We start from the raw sequence: 24,417 nt of genomic DNA on the forward strand, positions 1-24,417 counted from the left end.
GGTATTAGCTAATAGGATATAGCATAGTATTAAAGTCCAATAACTAGATCATATGAAAATTAAAGTTTAGACATATGAAACATGAATTATAGTAAAGTTTTGTAGTTTAAGAATAAGTTTTAACTGAGTTATAAGGCATTATGTTAAATTGTAATAGGTTAATAGTATAACTGACAGTTAAGTCATTTAACTAAACTTATAGATTATAGTATAGTGTTAAGTTGATAATATTAATTGTTAAAAATATTGGGAATCAGTGAACTTGGATTGAACCTAGAGTTAACTCAGGAAAGTTTTTTGTATTAATCAGGGTACAGAGCAAAGAGTATAATATGAATGATTCATTGAACATTATGGAAAACACTTTGAACGATTTGTATTGAAATTGTGCACCTGTGACCTTAATGTAAGCACGGCAGGCATCATGGAATTTGAATTGTTTGCTTGGAAATTGCAGATCTCGTGGTGGTCTTGTGATGCATAGTTTGTAAAGCACGAAACTTGTACGCCCCCAGTGAGTGATTATCACATTGCTGGAGGGTATAGAAAATGGTATATAAGTTGGAAAAGGTTTGAATAAAATCGGCTTCGGTCTTGGCCAGGCTGAACCCAGAAGAGCTGCCTCCGAGTAGTTTTCTTCTCTCCGTCTCTGATTCACCGGTGCGGTCCTAACCCTCCCTCTGGTCAGTGCAGGTCACCGACACTGCTGGATAATCATATCATTAGGACAAAGAATGACTTTGAAACTAAGAGTTAAGGGATATGATTACTACATATTCGCTGGTACTGCTGCACTAATTTGGTGGGACTTGTTTATAAAGACTTTTTCCAAATCTTATGACTAATTGTTTGAATATGACTTAGCATTTGGAGTTTACTGAAAGTTCTAGATTTGGGCAGAGCATTTAAAATTTAACCTCATGTGATTTTTTTGTAAACAGAAAAGAAATACATGCTCATTTTGTAAATTTCAAAGGTTGATTTCTCTCTTTGAGGTAAGGACTTAACATTTTAAGAATATATCTTTGCCGAGTACAATGGTTGACACCTGTAATCCCAGAACTTTGGGAAGCCAAGAGAGGAGGATCGCTTGAGGCCAGGAGTTTTGAGATCAGCCTGGGCAACATAACAAGACCTCGTCTCTACCAAAAAAAAAAATTTTTTTAAACTAGCCAGGCATGGTGGCATGCACCCATAGTCCTCGCTGACAACTATGGAAGGCTGAGGTGGAAGATCACCAGAGCCCAGGAGGCCAAGGCTGCAGTAATTTGTAATCATGCCACTACACTCCAGCCTGGGTGACAGAGTAAGATTGTAACTCCAAGAGAAAAAAAAGAAAACTATATCTTCTATACTTTTCTCAATTATACCAAACTAAACATATAAACAAGATTGCTTAATAATCTTAATAATTGATATACACAAATCTATAAATGTGATATACCATAATAACAGAATGGAAAAAAAAATCTCAATAGATGCAGAAAAAGCATTTGGCAAAATCCAACATCTTTTCATAATAAACTTTCAACAAACTATATTCAGCACATACTGAAAGTCCTACCCAATCAGGCAATAAATAAAATGCATCCAAGTTAGAATGGGAGAAGTTAAATTCCATTTGCAAACAACATGATCTTATATGTAGAAAACCCTAAAGACCCCACTAAGAAACTGTTCGAATTAATAAATTCAGTAAAGTTGCAGGATGCAAAATCAACAGCATTTCTACACAGTAGCATTTCTATACACTAACAAACTATCTAGAAAAGGATAGTCAGAAAACAATCCCATTTATAATAGCTACTGAAATAATAAGATGCTTAGGAACAAATTTAAAAAGAGGTGAAAAGGCCCATACACTAAAAACTATAAAAGCACAGATCATCGGAAAAATATCCTGTGTTCATGGATTGAAAAAAAATCATTATTGTTGAAATATCCACACAACCCAAAATGGTCTACAGATTAAATGCAATCTTTACCAAAATCCCAATGACATTTTCTCACAAAAATAGGAAAAACAATTCCAAAATTCATATGGAACCACAAAAGATCCCAAATAAGTCACAGCAATCTTTAAAACCAAAAAAAAGCTTGTAGACATCATACTACCTGACTTCAAAATATACTAAAAAGATACAGTAACCAAAGCAGCATATTACTGACATAAAAACAGACAAAGACCAATGGAAAGAGAGCTCAGAAAGAAATCCATGCATTTTGGTCGAATGATTTTTGACAAAGATGCCAAGAACGTATAATGAGTAAAGGACAGTCTCTTCAATAAATAGTGCTGGGACAACTGAATATCCATCCAAAAAAGCATTATATTAGACCCATATCTTACACCATATACAACATTCAACTCAAAATGGATTAAAGACTTGAAAGAACACCTAACACTACAAAACTACTAGAAGAAAATATAGGGGGAAAGCTCTGTGATATTCCGAACTTGGCGATGGTCTGGGTTATTTCAATATGACCCCACAAAAGCACAGGCTACAAAAGTAAAAATAGACAAATGGGGTCAATCAAACTAAAAAGCTCCTGCAAGGTCAATAAAACAATAAAGTGACGAAACATCCTATGAAATGGGAGAAAATGTTTACAAGCTATACATCTGATAAAGGGTTAATATCCAAACTACATAAGGAACTCAACAAACTCAACAACAAGAAGACAAGTAACCCAATTTAAAAATTACCTACAGACATATGCAAAAACATCCAGTATCATTATTTGCCAGAGAACTGCAAATTAAATTCACAGTGAGCTATCACCTCATACCTGTTAGAATGAGTATTATCAAAAAGACAAAGGAAAAGTGCTGGTGAGGACATGGAGAAAATGAAATCTTGACACTGGCAGGAATGTAAACTGGTACAGCCTTTATGAAAAACAATACACATGTTCCTCAAAATGTTAAAAAAAGAACTACCACAGGATCTACCAATCTGGATATATATCAAAGGAAATGAAATATATGGATATATATCACAGGAAATGAAATCAGTATGTCGAAGAGATATCTGCATTCAAATTCAATGTAGTATTATTCATAACAGCCAAGATATGGAATCAAGAGATGAATGAATACATAAAATGTGGTATATATTCAATGAAATACTGTTCAGCCATTAAAAAATATGTATACACAATGGAGTACTATTCAGTCATTAAAAACGAACAGAAAGAAAAATACCAGAAAAAGAAAGAAAAATATCACATCTCACTTATATATGGAATCTTAAAAAGATTAACTGACAGATGCAGAAAGTAGAATGGTAGTTATTACTAAGAGCTGGGGAAGGGGAGGTAGGGATGGAGGATTGGAATATGTTGTTCAAAAGGTGCAAAACTTCAGTCTGATTAAAAAAAAGTATAAGAGATCTATAGTACACCATGATGACAACAGTTAATAACAATGTAAAAAAAACTTACCTATTACCCACCTGCTTTTAGCTATCAGACTTTATACATACATAAATAAATTCCAAGCTAAGACTATATTAAATTTTACTGTATTTGATATGAAACAGGCTGCAAAATCTTTAAAGTAGGAAAAAAGTCTTTATATTTACATGAAATAGATTTATTCTTACACAAATCTAATACAATAATACATGACAATTTGACTTTTTATCTTTATATTTTTATTTGTGGAACTCAGGAGAATTCTTAATAATTAAACATGTTCCCAAGTATAAGAAATTAGGGGGGAAAAACCCTTACCATTCTTGCTGACATCAAGTTCCCTGAGATTAATAAGATTTGCAATGGATGCTGGTAATGTTGTTAAATCATTGTCAGGCAAACTCAGTTTGTATAGAGACTGACAGTTAAAAAGTTGCTATTGAAAAAAGGGAGAAAAGAATGTTGATTATATATTTCCTTAAGTACTGCATGTATAAACTTTTATACAAATAAATAACATTAGTCATATTAAAACTGAACGAATTATACCTACCTGAACACCAAGAACAATCTTTCATTGTTATGGTTATGCTATTGTGGATCTGAATACAAATGAGCCACTCAGAATAATTACATATCCAGACTTCTACCTTAAGCAAAATGCATTTAGTGCGAATAACTAAATGGCTGTACTCTCTGTTGAAGTAATAAAAAAATATGTGGCTGTTAAATATGATAAACTGAAGCCTGCTTTTCAAGCAATCTTATTCCAAAATGAAAGCCCTATTTAAGAAAAGCATTCTTTTAAAAAATGTAAAATTGCTAGACATAAGAGATCAAACATTCAGTGATTTGCACTGTTTATAGAAGCCTTTCTTTTTTAAAGACAACCTCCAGACCATAGCCATATACAGATTTCTCTATGAGATAACCTAGGATAGCAGTAAAATGTTTTCACTACTCAGAAAAAAGTCTTTGGACACTGCTATCCAGTATGTATATACACATACACAAATCTAAAATATTATTTCATGAAACAATGGTTATAAGCACACACTCTATTTTCTATCCTTTCATAGTAAAAGTTGCCAAATTAAATACAGGATGCCCACTAAATCTGAATTTCAGGGAAACAACGAATAATTTTTAGTACAAGCACATCTACATATTATATGGGACTTACACTAACAAACTATTCCTTATTCTTCTGAAAAGTCTATTTTAACTGAGTGTCCTATATTTTCTAATTCTTGAAGTCCAAATTTATAATTCATTTTTTCAAACGTCAGTCAACCATACTAAATCGATTTTATGAGCCACCAGTGGATCTCTACCCATGGTTTCAAAAACACTGTTGTGTTTGGGTGGTAAAAGATCCTAACAATTAAATTCATGCTACTGTAACTTTTCCATAAAACTCAGGAAGTTAGATACAGAAAAATAAGGAACTAGAATTTAAGAAGAAAAGTATACTGAAAAAGTTTAGTAAAAAAACAAAGTGATAATTGTAGAGAGTGTTTCATGGCAATAAATCAACTTTTTCCTTCCAGTTGTTACTGGATTTCAGAAATATAAGTCTCCAAAACCTTTCCAAAGAAACTGCAAATGGAGGAAAACAGAATACTTGTATGACCTCTAAAAACCTGCTTAACAATAAAATTATGATGTGGTAACTGGACAATTACCCTTGATTATAACAAAGCGTGCTAATGTCTTATTAAAAAACTAGAAAAAGAATGCATTAATTTCAATTCTTTGTCTAAGTTAAAATACTGACTCCAGAAATTGTGCAGTCTCATTATCTACCTTAGTGGCTATCACAGGACTAAAATTAAAAACAAAATTTTAAGTTACTTGCACAATATTCAAGTAATTAACCTGAAAAGATAAAGGCTTAAAATCTTTTTTTAAAATATGAATTGTGTTGCATACCCCTAAGATAAAATTAAACCAAGAACCTGAAACAACAAACACACACATATATGATCAGTATTATGGCAATATTACGAATATCATATTTCTAGCTATAAAAATAATCAAAGGTAATTTTCAAAAGAAAGTATTAGCATACCTTTGGAAGCTCTTCAATCTGATTAGCATCTAAATAGAGCTCCTCCAAAGTTTTTTCAAAAGTAAAAATCTCTTTGGGAACTTGTTCCAAACTGCAGTGAGAATAATCAAGAGAGGTGACAGTTTCCTCTTCCCCTCGTAGACAGCGACATGGTACCAACCGCACAAACAAACTTCGTTTTGTAGTCATTTTTAGACACTGCAATATTCAAATTCAAATAAATTTAAATGTATTATATTGTTACATTATAACAATTTTTCAGAATAAATCATTCCAATTTATTTACTACAATTTGTATGCTGTCACAGATAAACACCTCCCCTACCACTACATACACCCAATGGAACCCACTTAACAATACTTTAATACCAACATTTATATCTACCAAATTTCAAATTAAACTCTAGCACTGTAGAACTTTGCCAAAAAATGCATGAAGTAATAATTTATATGCTTCTTCACATGCCATGTTTTATGAGTCTGTCTCTTAGATTGCAACAAGAAAAACTCTAATACAAAGATTTTTCTTTAATTTTATTTCATTTCTGCTCAAAGAGTTCTACACTTCTTTATTAAGAATTCGGTTATGTGCTGTTTTGAGCAGGATGTGGGAATACAAAGATATTTTCAAGTCTTCCTAATCAGTCATTGGGGATCAATCACCCTTTAACTTGCCTATGAAAAGCTAAAGTTTCCACATGAAAATTCTCATCTATCCCAAATATATTTTGTTTCTAATTAAATTTGGCCTCATAATTTTTTAAAAGAGTTTAATGTCTTAAAATTGCTTAAAGTTACACATTGATGCATGAACTTACTTAAATAAAGTACAAACTTCAAATTAATTGAGGGAAAAGGTCAATTCAGAATCAGTGAAAATTCTCAAGGCCAGTTTTATTAAGTACACAGTGTATGTACATTGGTTAATTCCAACTAGGCTAAGATTATATTAGCAAAGAAAGACCCACTTCAATAAATAAGAATGATAATAAGTGCTATCAATTAAGTGTTACCAATTCTTTTTATGTAAAATGATTAATTCTTGCCATAGGTCGAAGACTTTGTTAGAGTATTAGATTACCTCTAACCAGGACCAAGACTAGTTTAAGACTAGTGAGTCCTCAGGCACAAAATATAAGGCGAAATTTAAAAAAACACAATAATCAAGACAGAGACTCTTAGTTTTTTTTTTTATTTTTTGAGCCAGGGTCTCACTCTGTCACCCAGGCTGAAGTGTAGTGGCACAATCACTGCTCACCACAGCCTCAAACTCCTGGGTTCAAGAAATCCTCCCACCTCCAGATAGCTGGGATTACAAGCATGTGCCACCATGACCGGCTAATTTTTTGTTTTTCTGTAGGGACAAGGCCTTGCTATGTTGCCTGGAGTGACCTTGAACTCGCAGGCTCAAGCGATCCTTCCATCTTAGCCTCCCAAAGTGCTGAGATTACAGGCATAAGCCACTACACCTGGCCTCTTAATACAATTTTTTAAAAAATACAAATTACTGAAAAAGAATTCATGCATAAACAAAATATCAAATGTTAAATAAAGACAGGGTCAGTATTACTGAGTTTTCCTTTTGCCTCAGGCCACAACAGGGATCTGCAAGGCACTGCTTCTAAATCTTTTTCAAGTGTCTAACGGCAAGTAGGACAAGTATTTCCTCGCAAGCTTCTTCCAAAATCTGACTGTTCTTCCTCACTTACCCTGTATCAGACACCGTGCTAACTTCTTTAGATACATATTCTCATTTTATCTTCACTACGACTTTCTAAGACATGTACATATGTTATCCCCATTTTTCCATAAAGAAACTGAGTCTGCTCTTCTATACTGCTTCTCAATATATAATATGTACTTGAACTGAGGTTCTCAAGCCAATTCAAGTAACATCAGATCTTTGCTATATACTTCTTCAGATTTACAAAAAGAAACTAAGATTTTAAACATCAAATGTTTCCATCTAAAATCTTTGTCAAAAAATAAATACCAGCCGGGCTCGGTGGCTCAGCCTGTAATCCCGCGCCTTTGGGAGGCTGAGGTGAGTGGATTGCCTGAGCCCGCGGGTTCGAGACCCGCCTGAGCAGCGAGACCTCATCTCTACAATAAATCAAAAAATCAGCTGGGCGTGGTAGCGCGCGCCTGTAATTCCGGCTACTTGGAAGGCTGAGGCGGAAGGATCGCCAGAGCCCAGCAGGTTGAGGCTGCGGTGGCCGGAAGCGGCCACTGCACTCCAGTCTGGGCGACAGAGTGAGACTCCAACTCAAAATAAATAAATAAATAAATAAATAAATAAATAAATAAATAAATACCGAGCAAAGTTTACAAAACACTTATTAACAATCTATGTTCATATAAAGGCATATTTTACCTGTAAGAATAAATATTTCATCTAATAAGCATATTTTAATTGCTAAAGAGAAATTTAGCTTGTATTTGTGTGCTTATGAGATCCTTTGTAAAATTCAAAAAATGCATACACAATTATCTTGTTCTAGACATTTTAATAGTACCACTGACATGGAGTTAGAAAGACACTTGAGAATGGGAAAGGGCTGAGCACAGTGGTTCATGCCTGGAATCCCAGCACTTTGGGAGGCTGAGGCAGGATTGCTTGACGCCAGAAGTTCAAGACCAGTTTGGACAACATAGTGAGACATCATCTCTACAAAAATCAAAAAAATGAGCCAGGTTTAATGGTGAGCATCTGTAGTCCCAGCTACTCAGGAGGCTGAGGCGAGAAGATCACATCAGCCCAGGAGTTTGAGGCTGCAGTAAGCCATGATTGGGCCATTACACTGCAGCCTGGGAAACAGAATGAGACCCTGACCCCTCTCCCCCACAAAAAAGCAGGAAAGATTTCTATCTGCTTTGTCCAATATGGTAGCTACTAGATCCATGTATATGTGCCTATTTAAACTTAATATTAAACTTAAATCAAATAAAATTTAAAACTCAGTCTCTCACTCACAATAACCATATTTTAAAGACTTAATCGCCATATGTGACTGATGGCTACCATTTTGGACCAAAGAGATACAGACACATGGCATTTGAGGTATAAGTCCAGTTATAGAATAAAGTAATTGTTAACAAAGATAAGGCAATTTTCAAAATTTTTTCTGTAGAGCTAATCATGTTGCAGACTAATTGTAGAACTTCTCAAAAAGTTATTAAGTCAGAAAAGGAAGACTAAATACCTGGCTCTAGGAAATGGTATAGCGTTAATATCTAAAAGAAAAACATCCTATGGACAGAACTTATAAAGAGAGCAGTTTAAAGCTCTGATTAAATTCAGTGGGTTTGGAGCCAATACAAAAATAAACCCCAATTCTATATAGGTCTGCAGATTAACATAGTGTAGACTAAAAATTGCTAATTGATAAGAAAGAAGAGAGACCTTAAATCCTTGAGTGCAGGGGAGAAAAGTACTATATGATAAAGTAGATGACTAGCAATGTCCAAAGAGATTCTCCCGCTCACAACAATACAAGAAAGTAATCCAAATGGGAGAAAGCCTAGCCTGACCTGAACAGTAGCTCATCAACATGGAGACTGCTAATTAGGATTTTAGTGATACAAACAAATGGAAAAATATTCCATGCTCATGGATTGGAAGAATCAACACTGTTAAGATGTACATCCTACCCAAGGCAATCTACAGATTTAACATAATACTCATTAAATTACCAGCAACATTCTTCTCAGACCTGGAAAGGACAATACAGAAATTCATATGGAAACAAACAACCACGAATAGATAAAACAATCCTTAATAAAAAAAAAAAAGAAAAGAAAGCAGGAGGTATCACGCTCCCAGATTTTATGCTTTATTATAAAACTACAATAATCAAAAGAGCCGGTATTGGTACAAGAACAGGAATATAGACTAACAAAACAGGACAGAGATTCCAAAAACAAAACCTCAATTTCTCAGTCAACTCATCTTCAACAAAGACTCCACCACCAACCACTGGGGAGAGGAGACCTTATTCAGTAAATGGTGCTGGGAAAACGGGCTGATCACATGTAGAAGATTAAAATAAGACCCCTACCTACCACCATACACAAAAATCAACTTTAAATGGGTCAAAGACCTAAGCGTAAAACCTCCAATTATAAGAACCTTAGAAAATGCAGGAGACACCCTTATGGAAATTGGAACTGGCAACCAATTCCTGATCAAAACTTCAAGTGCTCATGCGATAATAGATAAGATAGACAAGGGGAACCTCATTAAACTGACAAGCTTCTGCAAAGCCAAAGAAATCATCAAGAGAACGGAGAGACAGCCTACGGAATGGGAAAAAATATTTGCCAACTGTATATCTGACAAAGGCCTAGCATCTAGGATCTACAAGGAACTCAAACACCAAAAAGAAAAAACAAACAGCCCCATTACAAAATGGGCCAAAGATATGAATAGACACTTCTAAAAGAAGACATATGAGCAGCCAACAGATACATGAAAAAATGCTCAGCCTCACTAGTCATCAAAGAAATGCAAAATAAAACCATAATGAGATACCACCTAACTCCAGTCAGGACAGAAATTGTCAAAAACTCAAAAAACAACAGATGGTGGAGAGGATGCGGGGGGGGGGGGGAAGGCAACATTTCTACACTATAGGTGGGAGTGTAAACTAGTACAACCTCTGTGGAAAACGGTGTGGCTATTCCTAAAAGATCTAAAAATTGACCTCCCATATGACCCCACAATCATCCTGCTGGGAATATGCCCAGAGGAACTCAAATCACTCCATGAAAAAGACACCTGCGCACACATGTTTATTGCAGCATTACTGACAATAGCAAAAACATGGATCCAACCATGATGTCCATCAAAAGAGGGCTGGATAAAAAAAAAAAAAAATGAGGTACATATATACGATGGAAATTATGCAGTCATAAACAAGGACAAAATTATGAACTTTGCAGCAACTTGAATGGACTTAGAGGCTATAATACTGAGTGATCTAACACAGAAAGAAGGAACCAAGTATCACATGTTCTCACTCATAAGTGGCCCTTGAACAACAATCATAATACTATAAGAAAGGGATCGGCAGTAGTGAGAAACTACCAGGGGAGAGAAGGGGCAGGATTGACAGTAATGGGAAACTGCCAGGAGATGAGGAGGCACACCTCATCAACATAACTGGTATCTGCATAATGAACATTTATATATCTAACCCTGAATTGTACCCCATATATTTAAAATTTAAAATAAAAAAAAAAGAATTTTAGTGATATGATAAGGAAGAGCACTCTGTGAATCAGAAGTAACTCTGTCAACGTAAGAATCCTCTAATCACAATGGAGGAAAAAAGAGTAACCCAAAAAACAGGCATAATGAGCTAAAAACTTTCTAACAAAAGAAATTAAAGCTACTTACCACTGGATTGAATTTATCTCCCTGATGCTTCTTAATTGAGCCAACATTCTATGGAGAGCAAAAAGAAAACCAAAATTAATAAAAATTGATCTTTATAACTCTAAGGAATATCTTTTTTAATTTCTAATTTACATCAAAAACTAAATTAAACTTCTCAAAAACTGACTAAAATTGACCACTGTAAACTGAAAATAGTTAAGACCAAATGGTCAAACCAAAATATTAGCTTCTTAAGACATCCACAGAGGTACATGCACACATACATACAAATTCAATAGCTTAAAAAAGATGCCAAGCTTTTTAACAAGTAGATTGTTCTTCACACATTTGTAAACTACTGAAAGCTCTCGTTTATAACCAAAAATAAATACCTTTTCACTCATCATTAAAATGCTATTTATTTGAGCTTACTAAGAAATAACAAAAATATTTTCCATGCAAATAAACTCTAATCACCAATTATATTTAAATTCACTTGTTTTTTATGGTTTTACGTGCTAACTCCTTACGTTATTGTATGGGATTTATTTCCCCTTTTAAGACTCTTTAACTATTCAGGGCAGTAAGGGGCCCAGCTCCATTCCCACTTTTGAGCTTTCCAGGCCTAGAAGAGTAGACCTGCCATGGGTGACACAGTGAAGATCAAATACATCTGCGTTCCTAATACATGGGAACAAATATGTCTGACACCACCATTCTCTCATCTTTTCTAGCCTTGAAATTGTAAACAATATCTAGTGCTGTAACAACCATTCTATTACCATAAGCCAACAAACATGAGGATTAAAAGCCAGCCAATAAATAAGGCTGACAGAGAAAAATGACAAATCAAGCTGGGGATTTTAAACATTGTCAAGCAGTAGAACCAATGTTAATTACTCCCTAATTCTGGATTTCTTGGTATGTGAAAAAGATAATCCCTTATTTGCTTAAACTATTGCTAGGTTTTCTGAACTTGCAGTCAACATATTCCAAAGTCAACAGCTTAAAACAAAGGTCTTCTATAATAAAAATTATATGCATAATTTTTTTCTTAAAAGTTTGGAGTAAGATCCATTCTGTTTCAGAATTTCACAGAGTTGCTCTAAATATATAGGGCTATTTGTCTCTATGCTAAATGGTATAGGACTGGGTTGTTTAACCTTCTCTAAGAATTCTACAGACACTGCATGCCACAAAAAATACCTTTGTGGATAACAAGCAAAGATGGCCACTAAATCTTTTGTCATTCATACATACTCCCACAGATATGACAGAATGGAGCTGCCACTAAACTGAAATGGAGTAAGACCATGGTAGGAGCAGGGTGGAGGAAAGAGAGATGAGATGTGTGTGTTTAGGAACTTTAGTTTTAAATACCTGAAAGACATCTGAGTGGGATACTAAGTAAGCAAATGGATATGGGCATTTAGAGGTACAGGAAGCTGAGGATATAAATTTGAAAGTCATCTGCTTGTAGATGATATTTAAAGCAATGAAATCAGATGAAATCATCAGGAGAAGGAGGGTAAACAGAAAAGAGAACAGGTCCAATGACTGAAATAGTATAAAATTAGGAGTTAGAAAAAATAGATAGGACCAGCACAAGACACTGATGAGAAACAGCAAGTGAGGCAACAGAAAAACCCCAAAAAGTATGATATCCTAAAAGCCAAATGAAAAAAAAAATTTTAAGGAGAAAGGAGTTACCAACTCTACTCATGCGGATTTAGAATTGCCACACTGTATTAATGTAAAGGTTACTGGTTATATTGACAAGATCTCGTCTAGTGGTGAGACAAAACACCATTTAGAGGGGATTCAAGAAAAAAAGAATTAGACAGCAAATAAAGGCAACTCAAGTAGCCGTACTATACAAAACATTAGAAAAATAAAGCAGTTGCCAGAGCAGAATATGAATCAAGAGACACAACAGTGGATTTGTAGGCAGACAGGAATAATATAGTGGAGAAAAAGAAGAGCTCATTGATACATTTTTATAAATAGGACTTGGGCAACCATTCAGAGACTGCCCTAGCAAAACTTCCCACCAATAAAAAAAGCAGTTCATAAGGAAGAAACAAAACAAGCCTTGGGTGTCACTGTAACTAGCTGAATAATACTCATTCAGGTTATTTTTCAAAAATACAGATTACTATACCCTCTCCCTAGAGACTCTGATTTTGTAAATTAGGTACAGTCTAAAACAACATTCTTTACCTTAAATAAGATGCCCAGGTGATTCTTTTTTCCAACATAGTTTCAACAATAATCAATACAGACAATATTTCCTCTACACCAAAAGTGTATCATGCAGACTTCTCCATCCTCTACTGGGAAATATTTTGACTAAAGCCTCAGTTTGAGAATTATTATAAAAGCTGGGTAATCATAATTGTTTATAAAACACTATAACTTTTATAAAATATAACACATTATGTTTCCTATTTATCTAAAGAGATCACAAGTTACACCTGGCTAGATATAAAAGAAATCTTATGTTGGTACAATCTTTCATTAGTTAGAGTGTAAAATAAAGGTTCCTTAGGCATGTCCACATCTATTAGATGGTATTTAGTGTTTAGTGGTTGTATAAGATCATTTAGTTTAATCATGGTTATCACAGGGTTGCTAATCTATATTTTGTATTTGGACATTATTAATACATTACTGATAAGCATGTAAATAGAAAATAATAGAAAAAGAGTAAGAACAGGATAAGCAAAAAAATTTTTTAGCTTATGTAATTAAAAAACTATAAATTCTGTGTAAGAGTAATTCTGAAGGATAACAACCAAAAACTGACTATAAGGCTTGGTGTGGTGGCTCACGTCTATATTCGCAGCACTTTGAGAGGCCAAAGCTGGAGGCGGCTTGAGTCCAGGAGTTCAAGACAAGCCAAAGAAAAAAATTTTTAAATAAGCCAGGTATGGTGGCACACACCTGTTGTCCTAGCTACTCCGGAGGCTGAGGCAGAAGGATAACCCACCCAAGGAGATCAAGGCTGTAGTGAGCTGCGATCGTATCACTGCATTCAAGTCTGAGTAACAGTGTGAGACCTCATATTCAAAAAAAAAAAAGTAAATAAAAATAAATAAATAAAACGCTTTCTAATGCCCCATTTGACTTATTCTTTTACCCATGAATTATTAAGAAATGCCTTGCTTTATTTCAAAATATTTGGTAATCTATTAAACTTCATTTTGTTACTAACTTCCAATTTAACTGTTGTCAATATCACAGCATTATCATTTTCAAGCCTTTGAAATATGCTGAGGCTTTCAACAGTCCCACATAATGACTATCTTGCACAAGTGTAAGATAGTCATTATGTACGTGTGCACTTGAATGTCACAGTCTGTGTACGTGTGCACTTGAATGTCACATTCTGAATCTCTTGGGTATCATGGTCCATAAATGTCAATTAGGCAAAATTGCTTGGCAACTGTGTTCAAACTTTCCATATCCTTGTTCATTTATGGCATTCTTTTCCTACAAATATTACTGAAAAGTATCAAAATCTCTAACTGTAGTTTTAAATCTGTCTATTTTTCCTTATATTCATCTATTTGTATTTCATGTATTTTGAAGCTATTATAAAGTAAACACACATTTAGGGTTTTTATACCTTCTTTATGAACAAATTCTTTTATCAATATAATATTTTTCCTGCTAATAATCCTCATATTTTATATTTTGCCTGATATCACTATAGCCATAGGAGCTTTCATTTGATTAGTGTTAATATGATATATCTTTTTCCATCTATTACTTTTAACCAAATTTGTCTTGATACTTAAAAGTACCCATTTGTAGAAAGCATATTTTTGGGTCTTGTTTTTTAATCCAGTCTAACTTTCTATGTTTTAATGGTGGGCTCATACCTTTCATAATTAATGTAATTACTGCTGTGGCAGAACTTAAAGCTATTCCATTATTTATTTTCTATTTGTTCCTCTTTTCCTACCCTCTAATAAAGTTTTTTTTTAAACTCCATTTTGTCTCTGGACTTTTATCTATACTATTTTTTGACTGCTCTATTATACCATGTCACATACATTCTAAGTACTGAAAAAGAGTGTATGTACATTTACTTCCATCTTTTTTGCTACTGTCTTTTGTTTTACTGATGCATATTTTAAATTTTATATTACAAGGAGGAACCCAAAAAAACCAGAAATTACTTGTAAAAAATTGTATTTCTTACATGTTAAAACTTCAGTAGCCTTCAAAGTACTCTTAGTTTGATGTAATACACCCACCCATCAAGACATTTTTTCCACTGCTCAAAACAGTTTTTTCACTCATCCATTTGGATACTTTTTAGTGCTTCTGTCATTTTTTGTTTCACCTCTTCCAGAATGGCAAAACGTTTCGCTTTGAGGACTTTTTTCATCCAGGGAAACAAAAAAAAAGTTGTCTGGGGCAAGATCATATGAATAGGGAGGGTGGGAAATGGGGGTGAACCCTCAGTGCAGTATGGGTAGGTGCACTTGTAAATCACCCATCATGAAATGGGCAAATGGGTTGAAAGAATCTCCAAAAAAAATTCACTGAAGTCGAATGCAGCCTCTTAAAACAATGCTAGCTGGTACATAGATGCTGATAGGTTCCTAGAACACTAACCTAGCGAGGAAAGTCTGTACTTACAAGGAACCTGCCCTCCAAAAAATAATTCTGGGTTCTCTGGGTCCTCCTTGAACATATTTTTTGCTTTATACTATCCACTGTCATTTATATAAATTTTTACATTGAAAAGTAGACTTTAATGTTTATTCACACTTTTACCATTTCCTTCAGTCTTTATTTTTTACTACAGATCTACTGTTAAGCCAATTTGATCAATTTTCATATTTAAGACACTATATTTTTTTAGTTCTAGAATCCACATTTGGTTCTGTTTTAGAGTTCCCATTATTCTCTTGAAAAATCCAATCTCCCACATATTATTTGTCCGTTGCCTTAAAGTTCTTGTCTCCTAATTCTAATTGGGTCGTCTATAAGTCTGCTTTTCTTTTCATTATACAACCTTTTTCCTGTTCCTTTTTATGCTTCATAATTTTTAAAAATATTCTAGAAACTGTAAGATAACAGTCAAAAATTAAGTATATCAGCACTGCAAGAAAGGAAAAAAAAAAATTATGTATTATATTGTTTTAAATGTTATTTCCAGCAAGGCTCAGTGGCTTATGCTTGTAATCCCAGCATTTAGGGAGGCGGAGGTAAGAGCCCTGGGGTTCGAGACCAGTCTTGGGCAACTTGGCAAGACCTCATCTCTACAATAAAAATTTAAAAATCAGCCTGGTCTGGTGGCATGCACCTGTTGTTCCACCTATTTGGAAGGATTGTCTGAGCCTAGCAGGTTCAGTAGTAGCCAAGAACATGATGGCACTGCACTCCAGTCTGGGCAACAGAGTGAGACTTTGACTCAGGAGGGAAAAAAAGTTATTTCCCAGAGAGAGTAAGGCTTTCCCATTTTCCCCATGGTTGACTGTTCAGATTTCTAGTAGAGTTGATTTGAGCTGGGACTGGCGGAAGCTTTAATTAAACTGAATTAACCTATAATAAGCCCAAACCCCAACATTCCCACCACTGACCACAGCCTTTCAGGCTTTCTGACCTTGTCAGAATTTGAGGTAGTAGAAGTTTAGGCTACAATTCCAGGTATTTTGGGTTCAGCTTAACTTTAGATTCAAGCCCAACAAGGCCCCAAATTCCAAGCACACTTTGAATTTGTAGGACTACATAATTTCTCTATGCTTTTCAATCCTTTCCTTTCCTTCTGATTCTTGGGAAAACGCAGCAGGGGAAGATGGATGAAACTGTCAGGCTTAATTATTTGATGTTGCCTTTGGGGCCCTGTCAGGTTCCCATTTCTTCCTAAAGCCTACACTGTCATCCAAGGATCAGATAATTTACTCTCATCCCTTCAATGTCTTCCCGTTTATGACAGACCTATTCCTCAACCTGCCTATACTAACTAATACCAGGCACCTGCCCACAGGCAGGGAAACTGCCACATTCACCTATGCAAAGTGTATGTTCTCGCTGGAATCCAGATCACTAAGGCTTCCTTGAATCTAGCAATTTTGCTAATCCTATTTTTTAAAGTGTGGGTCAAGGTGGAAGAAGAATCTGCAGGATTCTCCTCCACCTCAGTTTAAGAAAACTGACATGACTTAAGAAACAAGAGCCCCCCCCAGTCCCCCCAGCCAAGAGAATCTTTTCTTCCACAATTAGAAATAAGACTACAGATACAAACATCCCAGATAGGATTAACCCCGAAAGACCAACATTAGACCATCCTATAATGTGAAGGAAGAAGTGGGAGAGAGTGGGAAAGAAAACAGCTCAATATGGCTTATACCCAAATCTGGGGAAGTTGAAACTGCAGAAAATAAAGACCGGAGGTCTGTGGGTAAATTTCACCTGTTCCTAGCACAGAGTTTGGCTGGGTTATTTTCAACAATAGGTCAATAAAAGCTGTGAAAGGAGACGTTTGAGGCAGTATGTATTATAAATATGTATGTTCACAATGTTGCTGCTTAATGTGATAGGGAAATTAAATTATGGCATTGCTTCAAACCTAGAAACCGCTTTCTCTGACTGGTTTCTAAACTCTTCCCCATAACACACAATCCTGTGGCAGGATTAATCTCCTTGTGTGTATTTCCTCACTTCTCTTTACTTCCTAATGTTTATTTATGTCTGCGCCAGGGTAATTCCCAATCTCCTTTGTTTCTCCCAGTAAATTCTAACATCTTCTCATTACACATATTCTGGGGAATCTTAAATGGGAACAGTCAAGTTAACCAGAGAGAACCCTAATTATCATAGGGAATAGTAAGTCTATACCTATAGTCTAAACTCTAAGACACACAGTCTAAACTCTAAGGAACAACTGATTTTGATCTCATTCAGCAATATAGCATATTGCATATGCTATATGGTATAGCATATGCTATACCAAGCAGATGTACTTTTTTCTCTTGTCTTAAAAAGAATCTGTCCTGAAAACATTTCTCCCTGTAGCTACCAACCCATTACTCTGCTCCTTTTTATGTCAAAATTCCTCAAAGAAATTGTCCATGTTCATCATCTTCAATTACTCTATCAAATGTTCTTAAATGCCCTCCATCACACTTTTGTCCCCATCATTTCAATTTAAAAACTGTTCTTCAATGCAATAGACCATCTAAATTCACATCTCATTTGCCTTATCAGCAGTGTTCCCTCCCCTTACTTTACAAATTTTCTTCACTTAGCTCCCCCACACATGCTGCTAGTTTTTTTTTTGTTCCTACACCACTTGCCACACCTCAGTCTCCCTTGCTAGTTGCTCCTCTTTATGCCAACCTCTAAACACATTCTAATGACACAGAACACAGACTCTACACTCTTATCTATAGACACTCCTATCCTTAGTGATCATCCAGTTTCAATTCTTAAAATATTTACTTTTTAAATACTAAGTATTCTAATGATGATGTCTTAGCTTCAGTTCTCCCAAAAGCAATGGCTAAGGTAAGGACCTAAATAAAGACAATTTATCTGGAAGATGACTCGAGGGAGCAGGAATAATAAGACAGGGATGGAAGAAAAGCAAAAATAAGGAAGAGTATAGCCAAAGTCACTCCTATGGATTGCAGGGGCTTCATCTACTTAAACCTCCTGGGAAGCAGACAGAACGTCTCTCAAAACTGTGCAAACAGGATGAGACATGAGCTTTTTTCCATCTGCTCCTGTAGTGGGAGACAGGAGCAGGACTGCTTCTACTGGCATTAACTCTCCCTTACTACCAAGCTATGCTTGTTTTCTAATCTAGCTGGCCACCTAAAGCAAAGAAATCACTGACGCCAACAATGAAGAGGCAGGAAGCTCAGCATGAGATGAGTCTGAGCTTTCTTTTTATCGAGGATTTCCTGCAGCTAGAGAAAAACCAGAAGTGACCAAGAGAACTGTGATGCAGGACACCAGAAATGGCTGTTACACTGAAGCCTGGAACACTACCCTAAACCTCAGACTTGTATATTCAACTCCTAATCCAATGTCTCCATTTAGTGGAAAGATTTAAAGAAAAAAACAGGACTTAATGTAGAAAAGAGAATGAAAGATGAATGAATCCATTTATCACAGTTTTGGTGGGAGTAGAGAAATATAGAGAACCAACCATCTCCCAGTAGATCTAAAGAAACAAAACACATGAGTATAAATCATAATGAAAATTTAATAGTACAGATTAAAAGTATTTTTTTAAGTTTCTAAGTTTAGTGATGTGTTTTATAATGTATGACTGTGTATAAAAATGTAAATTATAAAATGTTCTCAAAAAATAGTAAATCACAGATGAAATCATGGGTGAAGTCTGTCAAAATTACTTCTCTAGAAAAAAAAAATGAAGTATTTGCATACTTCAGGGAATGAAATAAGATTCCAAGGTTCAGGGTTCACAAGACAAAAAACTTCAAATCCAATAGAACTCTGATACCAATACCTCTCAAAGTTAGCATAAAGTAACTATATAATACCCAGATTCAAGAATAGATTATATAGAAGCAACTCAAATGCAAAAGTAATAGGAAAACCTGACAAGGAAAATTGACTCTAGGAATGCCAAGATGAATAAACATGAGAAAAATCTATTAACAATACATCATATGAGAAGAAAATGAAAAAAACAGAAATTGACAAACATCAAAAGAGCATCTAAACAAAAGTCAACATCTATTCTTAGCACAATTCTTAGTAAATTAGAAACAGGAGATTTCTTCAATAAGAAAACTAACCACAGCCTGGAGTGGTGGCCCATGCCCATAATCCCAGAACTTTGGGAGGCCAAAGCAGACAGACTGCTTGAGTTCGAGACCAGCATGGGCAACATAGCAAAAGCCCATCTTCACAAAAATAAAAAATAAAAAAATTAGCTGGGTGTGGTTGGGATGCAGAGGTAGAAGGGTCAACTGAGCCCAGGAGGTTGAGGCCGTGGTGAGCCCTGATCGTCATGATCATGCCACTGCACTCAAGCCTGGGCAACAGAGTAAGACACCCCAACTCAAAAACAAAAAACAAAAAACAAAAAACAAAACAAAACAAAAAACATTAACCACCAGTGTCAAGGAGAAAACAAACACCAGAGACATTTCCATTAAAATTACAAAGAATATTAGCACTATCAAGAAAGTAAAAAAATGGAATGGAAGAAAAAATTTATAAATCACATATCTGATAATGGAATTGTATCCAGAACCCTTACAATAAATAGGCAATAAAAAGACAAACAAAACTTAAAAATGGGTAAAGAATTTGTAAAGGCATTTCTCCAAAGATAAAACAACTGCCAAAAAGCACTTAGATGTTAATATCATTAGTCATTAAGGAAACACAAGTCAAAACCACAATGATACACCATTCTATACCCACTAGAATGGCTATAATCAAAACAGGCAATAACAAGCTGGGAAGATGTGAAAAAACTGGAACTCTCAAACTTTGCTGACAGGCATGTAAAAAGTGGTGCAGCCACTTTGGAAAACAGGTTGGCAGTTCCTCCAAAAAGTTAAACAGAGTTACCTTGTGACCCAACAACCTCACTCCTATATAACTAAGTATCTAACCAGGACAATTAAAAACACATGTTCCTGGAAAAACTTGTACCCAATGTTCACAGAAGCATGATTCATAGTAACCAAAAAGTAAAAACAACTCAAGTGTCCAATCAGCTAATGAATGAATAAACAAACTATCATATATCCATGGAATATTATTCAGCTATAAAAAGGATGAAGTACCGATACATGATACAACATGGATGAACTGTGGAAACATTATGCTATGTTAAGCTAGACACAAAAGGTCACATCTTGCATGATTTCATTTTTACAGAATGTCAGGAATAGGCAAATCAATAGAGCGAGAAGTTAGATTAGTGGTTGCCAGAGTCTGGGGGCAGAGGAGAATGGGGAATGATTGCTAACAAGTATGGGGTTATTTTTGGAAGAGCTGATGAAAATGTTTTGTAATTAGATAGTGAGGATGGACATGAATTTATAAAAATGCTAAAAACTACTAAATTGTATAATTTAAAAGAATGAATTCTATTGTATGTGAATTATACTTCGATTTTTAAAATATGCCTAAAAGAAAATATTAGGACACCAGTTAATGCCACTTTTATGTGTTAACACCAGATTCCAACTGATTTCCTAATTCAATTCAGCCAGCAGCTGAGTTTTTCCTTAAAATCATTTCTTTTGCTACCTTCCTTTCCCCTTTAAAAATTTTAAATAAATTACTTAATCCCCAAACTGCCTTAATCTATTCCCAATTGCCTCTACACAACTTTACTACCGAATCAAATCCTTTGCTCAGGTGAGGCTTTTTGCCTTACTTACAGCCTCTTCCTTCCACCTGCCCAGTTCAATATACTAAATATTTCTTAGTATATTACCTCTTTGTCTCTTTGAGAGGCATTTAAAAGAAACCAACTATAAATAAAATGTTTTTATGGAGTGTGTCCACTGCCCTAGAAACCGAGCCAGACCTGTTGAAAAGCATGACCTGATTTGAGAATCCTAGACGTGAGTGCCATAGTGCATGAAATTCCACCATTAGTTATTTCTTCTGGGCACTCTTCAAACAATCTCTGTTAAAATGCAAATTAACCTGGAAGACACAAGGCCCTAATTTCTTAAGATGAATTTCTTTATAAGTCTATTTTTTCCCTAAATCGAATAGAAGGAACAGAGACAAAAGAAACAAGAAGAAACAGGAAAAAGGTAGGAATTAACACGATGAGAGGAAGGCCCTAATTTCTTAAGATGAATTTCTTTATAAGTCTATTTTTTCCCTAAATCGAATAGAAGGAACAGAGACAAAAGAAACAAGAAGAAACAGGAAAAAGGTAGGAATTAACACGATGAGAGGACATCTTAAAATTCTCCTTTTTCAGTAAGGTAACTGTTGGTTTTGGGTTTAAATTTAGGTTGGGAATGATTATGAGCATCAAAACCTTCCAAAGAAAGCTAGATGACTCTCAATACCTTGTTACAGAAGGATTTTCAAAGGTTAATTATTAACACTTATAAGTAAAGTTTTAAAATATCACCACTTGATGAAAACTTTATCTTTAAAAAGTTTCACTTTTACAGGATTCAGATCTATTTTAGGCATAATTCGATTAAACTATCCAAAACATCCCTTAGAGCTGAAAACTCATGTTTTAGTAAGTAAAATAGCATCACAGATGTAGAAAGGAAATGAAAACAAAATTTAAGCTGCTTCTACTAATCAAACATTTTTCTGAATGTACTTAATTTTAAGTAGCAAATATTCTTTAAACTTTTCTGTAGAAACTGCTGGTGCCCTGCACCAAGTTCATTCACATACATTGAACTATGACATCCCTCTAAGTTAGGTATTTCATGCATGCTGAAATATGAACAAAGATCACAGGACAAATAAGAGGTCTTAGACTCTAAGTCTTAAGACTGGTTTTCCATGGTTCATGGGTGGAAACCATTCTAGAATTTCAGCACAGAGAGTTTAACTATACCAAGATGGACAACAGATACCCAAAAATGAAAAACATCTTCAGAACAGTATCCCAATTCACAATGACTCCTCCTTTCTCTAGAAAAGGTTACGAAAAATCCATAAAGTACTTTTATACAAATCTTAAAACTATGGGGCAATCCCTTCGGGTCCCCTCCCACTGTGGGAGCTTTTCTGTCCTCTCAATAAATCTTGCTTTCTCAAAAAAAACAAAAAACAAAAAAATAACTATAGGCATGGAGCTTGGCAAGCAGCATGTGTAGGAAGCAACCTGCACAGTACAGAAGCCCTGCTCTGACAGTCATTCTCCCATTTGAAGGTGTGGCCTGGTAACATCTATTTTAGTACCAACACTGCCCACCTAGTTGTAGCAGATTAGAAAAGCGGTGAACACCTTACTCAAACTAGTCGATTATTTTCTCTGCCCAGGATGTGAATGTGGGACTGAAAGACAGCAAGTCTGTCTCTGCATTTAGCGGAAGTGTAACATCTGAAGCCAGAATCTGTGGAGCTGCCACCTTCTATCCATATGTACACAGAAACAAGGCTCATGTGAAGAGAGAAAAATATAAAAGAGCAATGGTCCTGGTTTCCAGATAACCTTCCAATTATTTGTTCTAAGTCCTTTCTAAGGTTTACTGCATTCTAGCCCTGAAATGTCTGTCCATAAGACACTGCTACATCCTTATTATTACCCTACTTTTACTGGTTTCTGTTATTTTCATCCAAGGAATCCTATAAATATGCTTCCTTATACTAAACCTTCTGAGGTGAAAATCTGGAAGTTCAAATAAGTGAAAAATCAAATATAAATATAATCACCAATCACTCCATCTCTCTTTCTACCCATCCTCAAGGGTTAAATACCTATTATTTTACAAAGGGAACGTGGTATTCCAAAGTTAATAGACTGAAACCTGAAGACTTGATGCAACACAGACTTCAAACACTGAAAACACCAGTCACACATGAACAAGATAACATATGCAACTGTCACTTCTAGGCACCTGACTGCCTTTCTCGTTACAACGTAAACAAGTTCAGAGCGATTGTAAAAGCTACTAACCTAATGGGTGCGTGCACGCACGCGTGCACACACACACGCACACACAAAATCAAACCCAAACACTTAAGTTACAATTCTGGACTAAAATCACAAACGGAACCTGTCCAATTAATGTTGAGGATGGATGTGGTGGCTCACGCCTGTAATCCCAGCACTTTGGGAGGCAGAGGCAAGAGGACCCTCCCAAGGGTTGAGACTAGCCTGGGCAACTTGGCGAGACTTCATCTCTACAATAAATCAAAAATATTAGTTGAGTGTGGTGTCATGCGTGTCTGTAGTTCCAGCTTCTTGGAAGGTTGAGCTAGAAGGATCTCCTAAGCCCAGCAAGTCAAGGCTGTGGTAGCCATGAATGTGTCACTGTACACTCAGATTGCGTGACAAGTGAGACTACAACTCAAAAAAAAAAAAAAAAATATATATATATATATAATAATAATAATGTCGAATGACTGCATTTGGTTTTCTGATGCTAAATACAACAACATAAATATGAGAAATGTGACAGAAAGAAAGCAAGCATTTGCTGAGTTACTTCTAGGGACAGAGCTCCATGATTAGCACCGAAGAGAAAAAGACAAAAAGGCTCCTGCCTCCAGGAGTTTCTAATTCGAGTTAGAACATGATAGCAGCTGGGTCCAATGGCTCATGCCTATAACCCCTGAGGTCAGGAATTCAAGACCAGCCTGGACAATACAGCAAGACCCCCACCTGTAAAAATAAAAATAAATTATTTGGGTATGGTAGTGCAGCATATGTAGCTCCAGCTATTTGGGAGGCTGAGGCAGGAGGATTACCTGCGCCTAGGAGTTCAAAGCCACAGTGAGTTAAGATCACACCACTCTAAACAACAGAGCAAGACCAGCCTCTCAAAACACACACACACACACACACACACACACACACACACACACACACACACACACACACACACAC

The 24,417-nt window shown here is 35.5% G+C and overlaps 1 protein-coding gene across 1 annotated transcript in view; it reads right to left on the reverse strand.

Moving 5' to 3' along the window:
* The window catches only part of ERBIN (erbb2 interacting protein), a 149,472-nt gene that overhangs the window by 89,708 nt on the left and 35,347 nt on the right, over positions 1–24,417 (reverse strand). Inside the window, exons 2-4 of the mRNA XM_008056389.2 lie at positions 10,890–10,937; positions 5,492–5,689; positions 3,739–3,856 (exon numbers count right to left, since the gene is read on the reverse strand). Coding sequence (XP_008054580.2) covers positions 3,739–3,856; positions 5,492–5,680 — 307 coding nt within the window. The 5' untranslated portion in view covers positions 5,681–5,689; positions 10,890–10,937. The remainder of the gene's footprint in view (positions 1–3,738; positions 3,857–5,491; positions 5,690–10,889; positions 10,938–24,417) is intronic.

This window comes from Carlito syrichta, unplaced genomic scaffold (assembly GCF_000164805.1).
Source record: "Carlito syrichta isolate Samal-C Ts95f unplaced genomic scaffold, Tarsius_syrichta-2.0.1 Scaffold302339, whole genome shotgun sequence".
NCBI classification, from domain to species: Eukaryota; Metazoa; Chordata; class Mammalia; order Primates; family Tarsiidae; genus Carlito; species Carlito syrichta.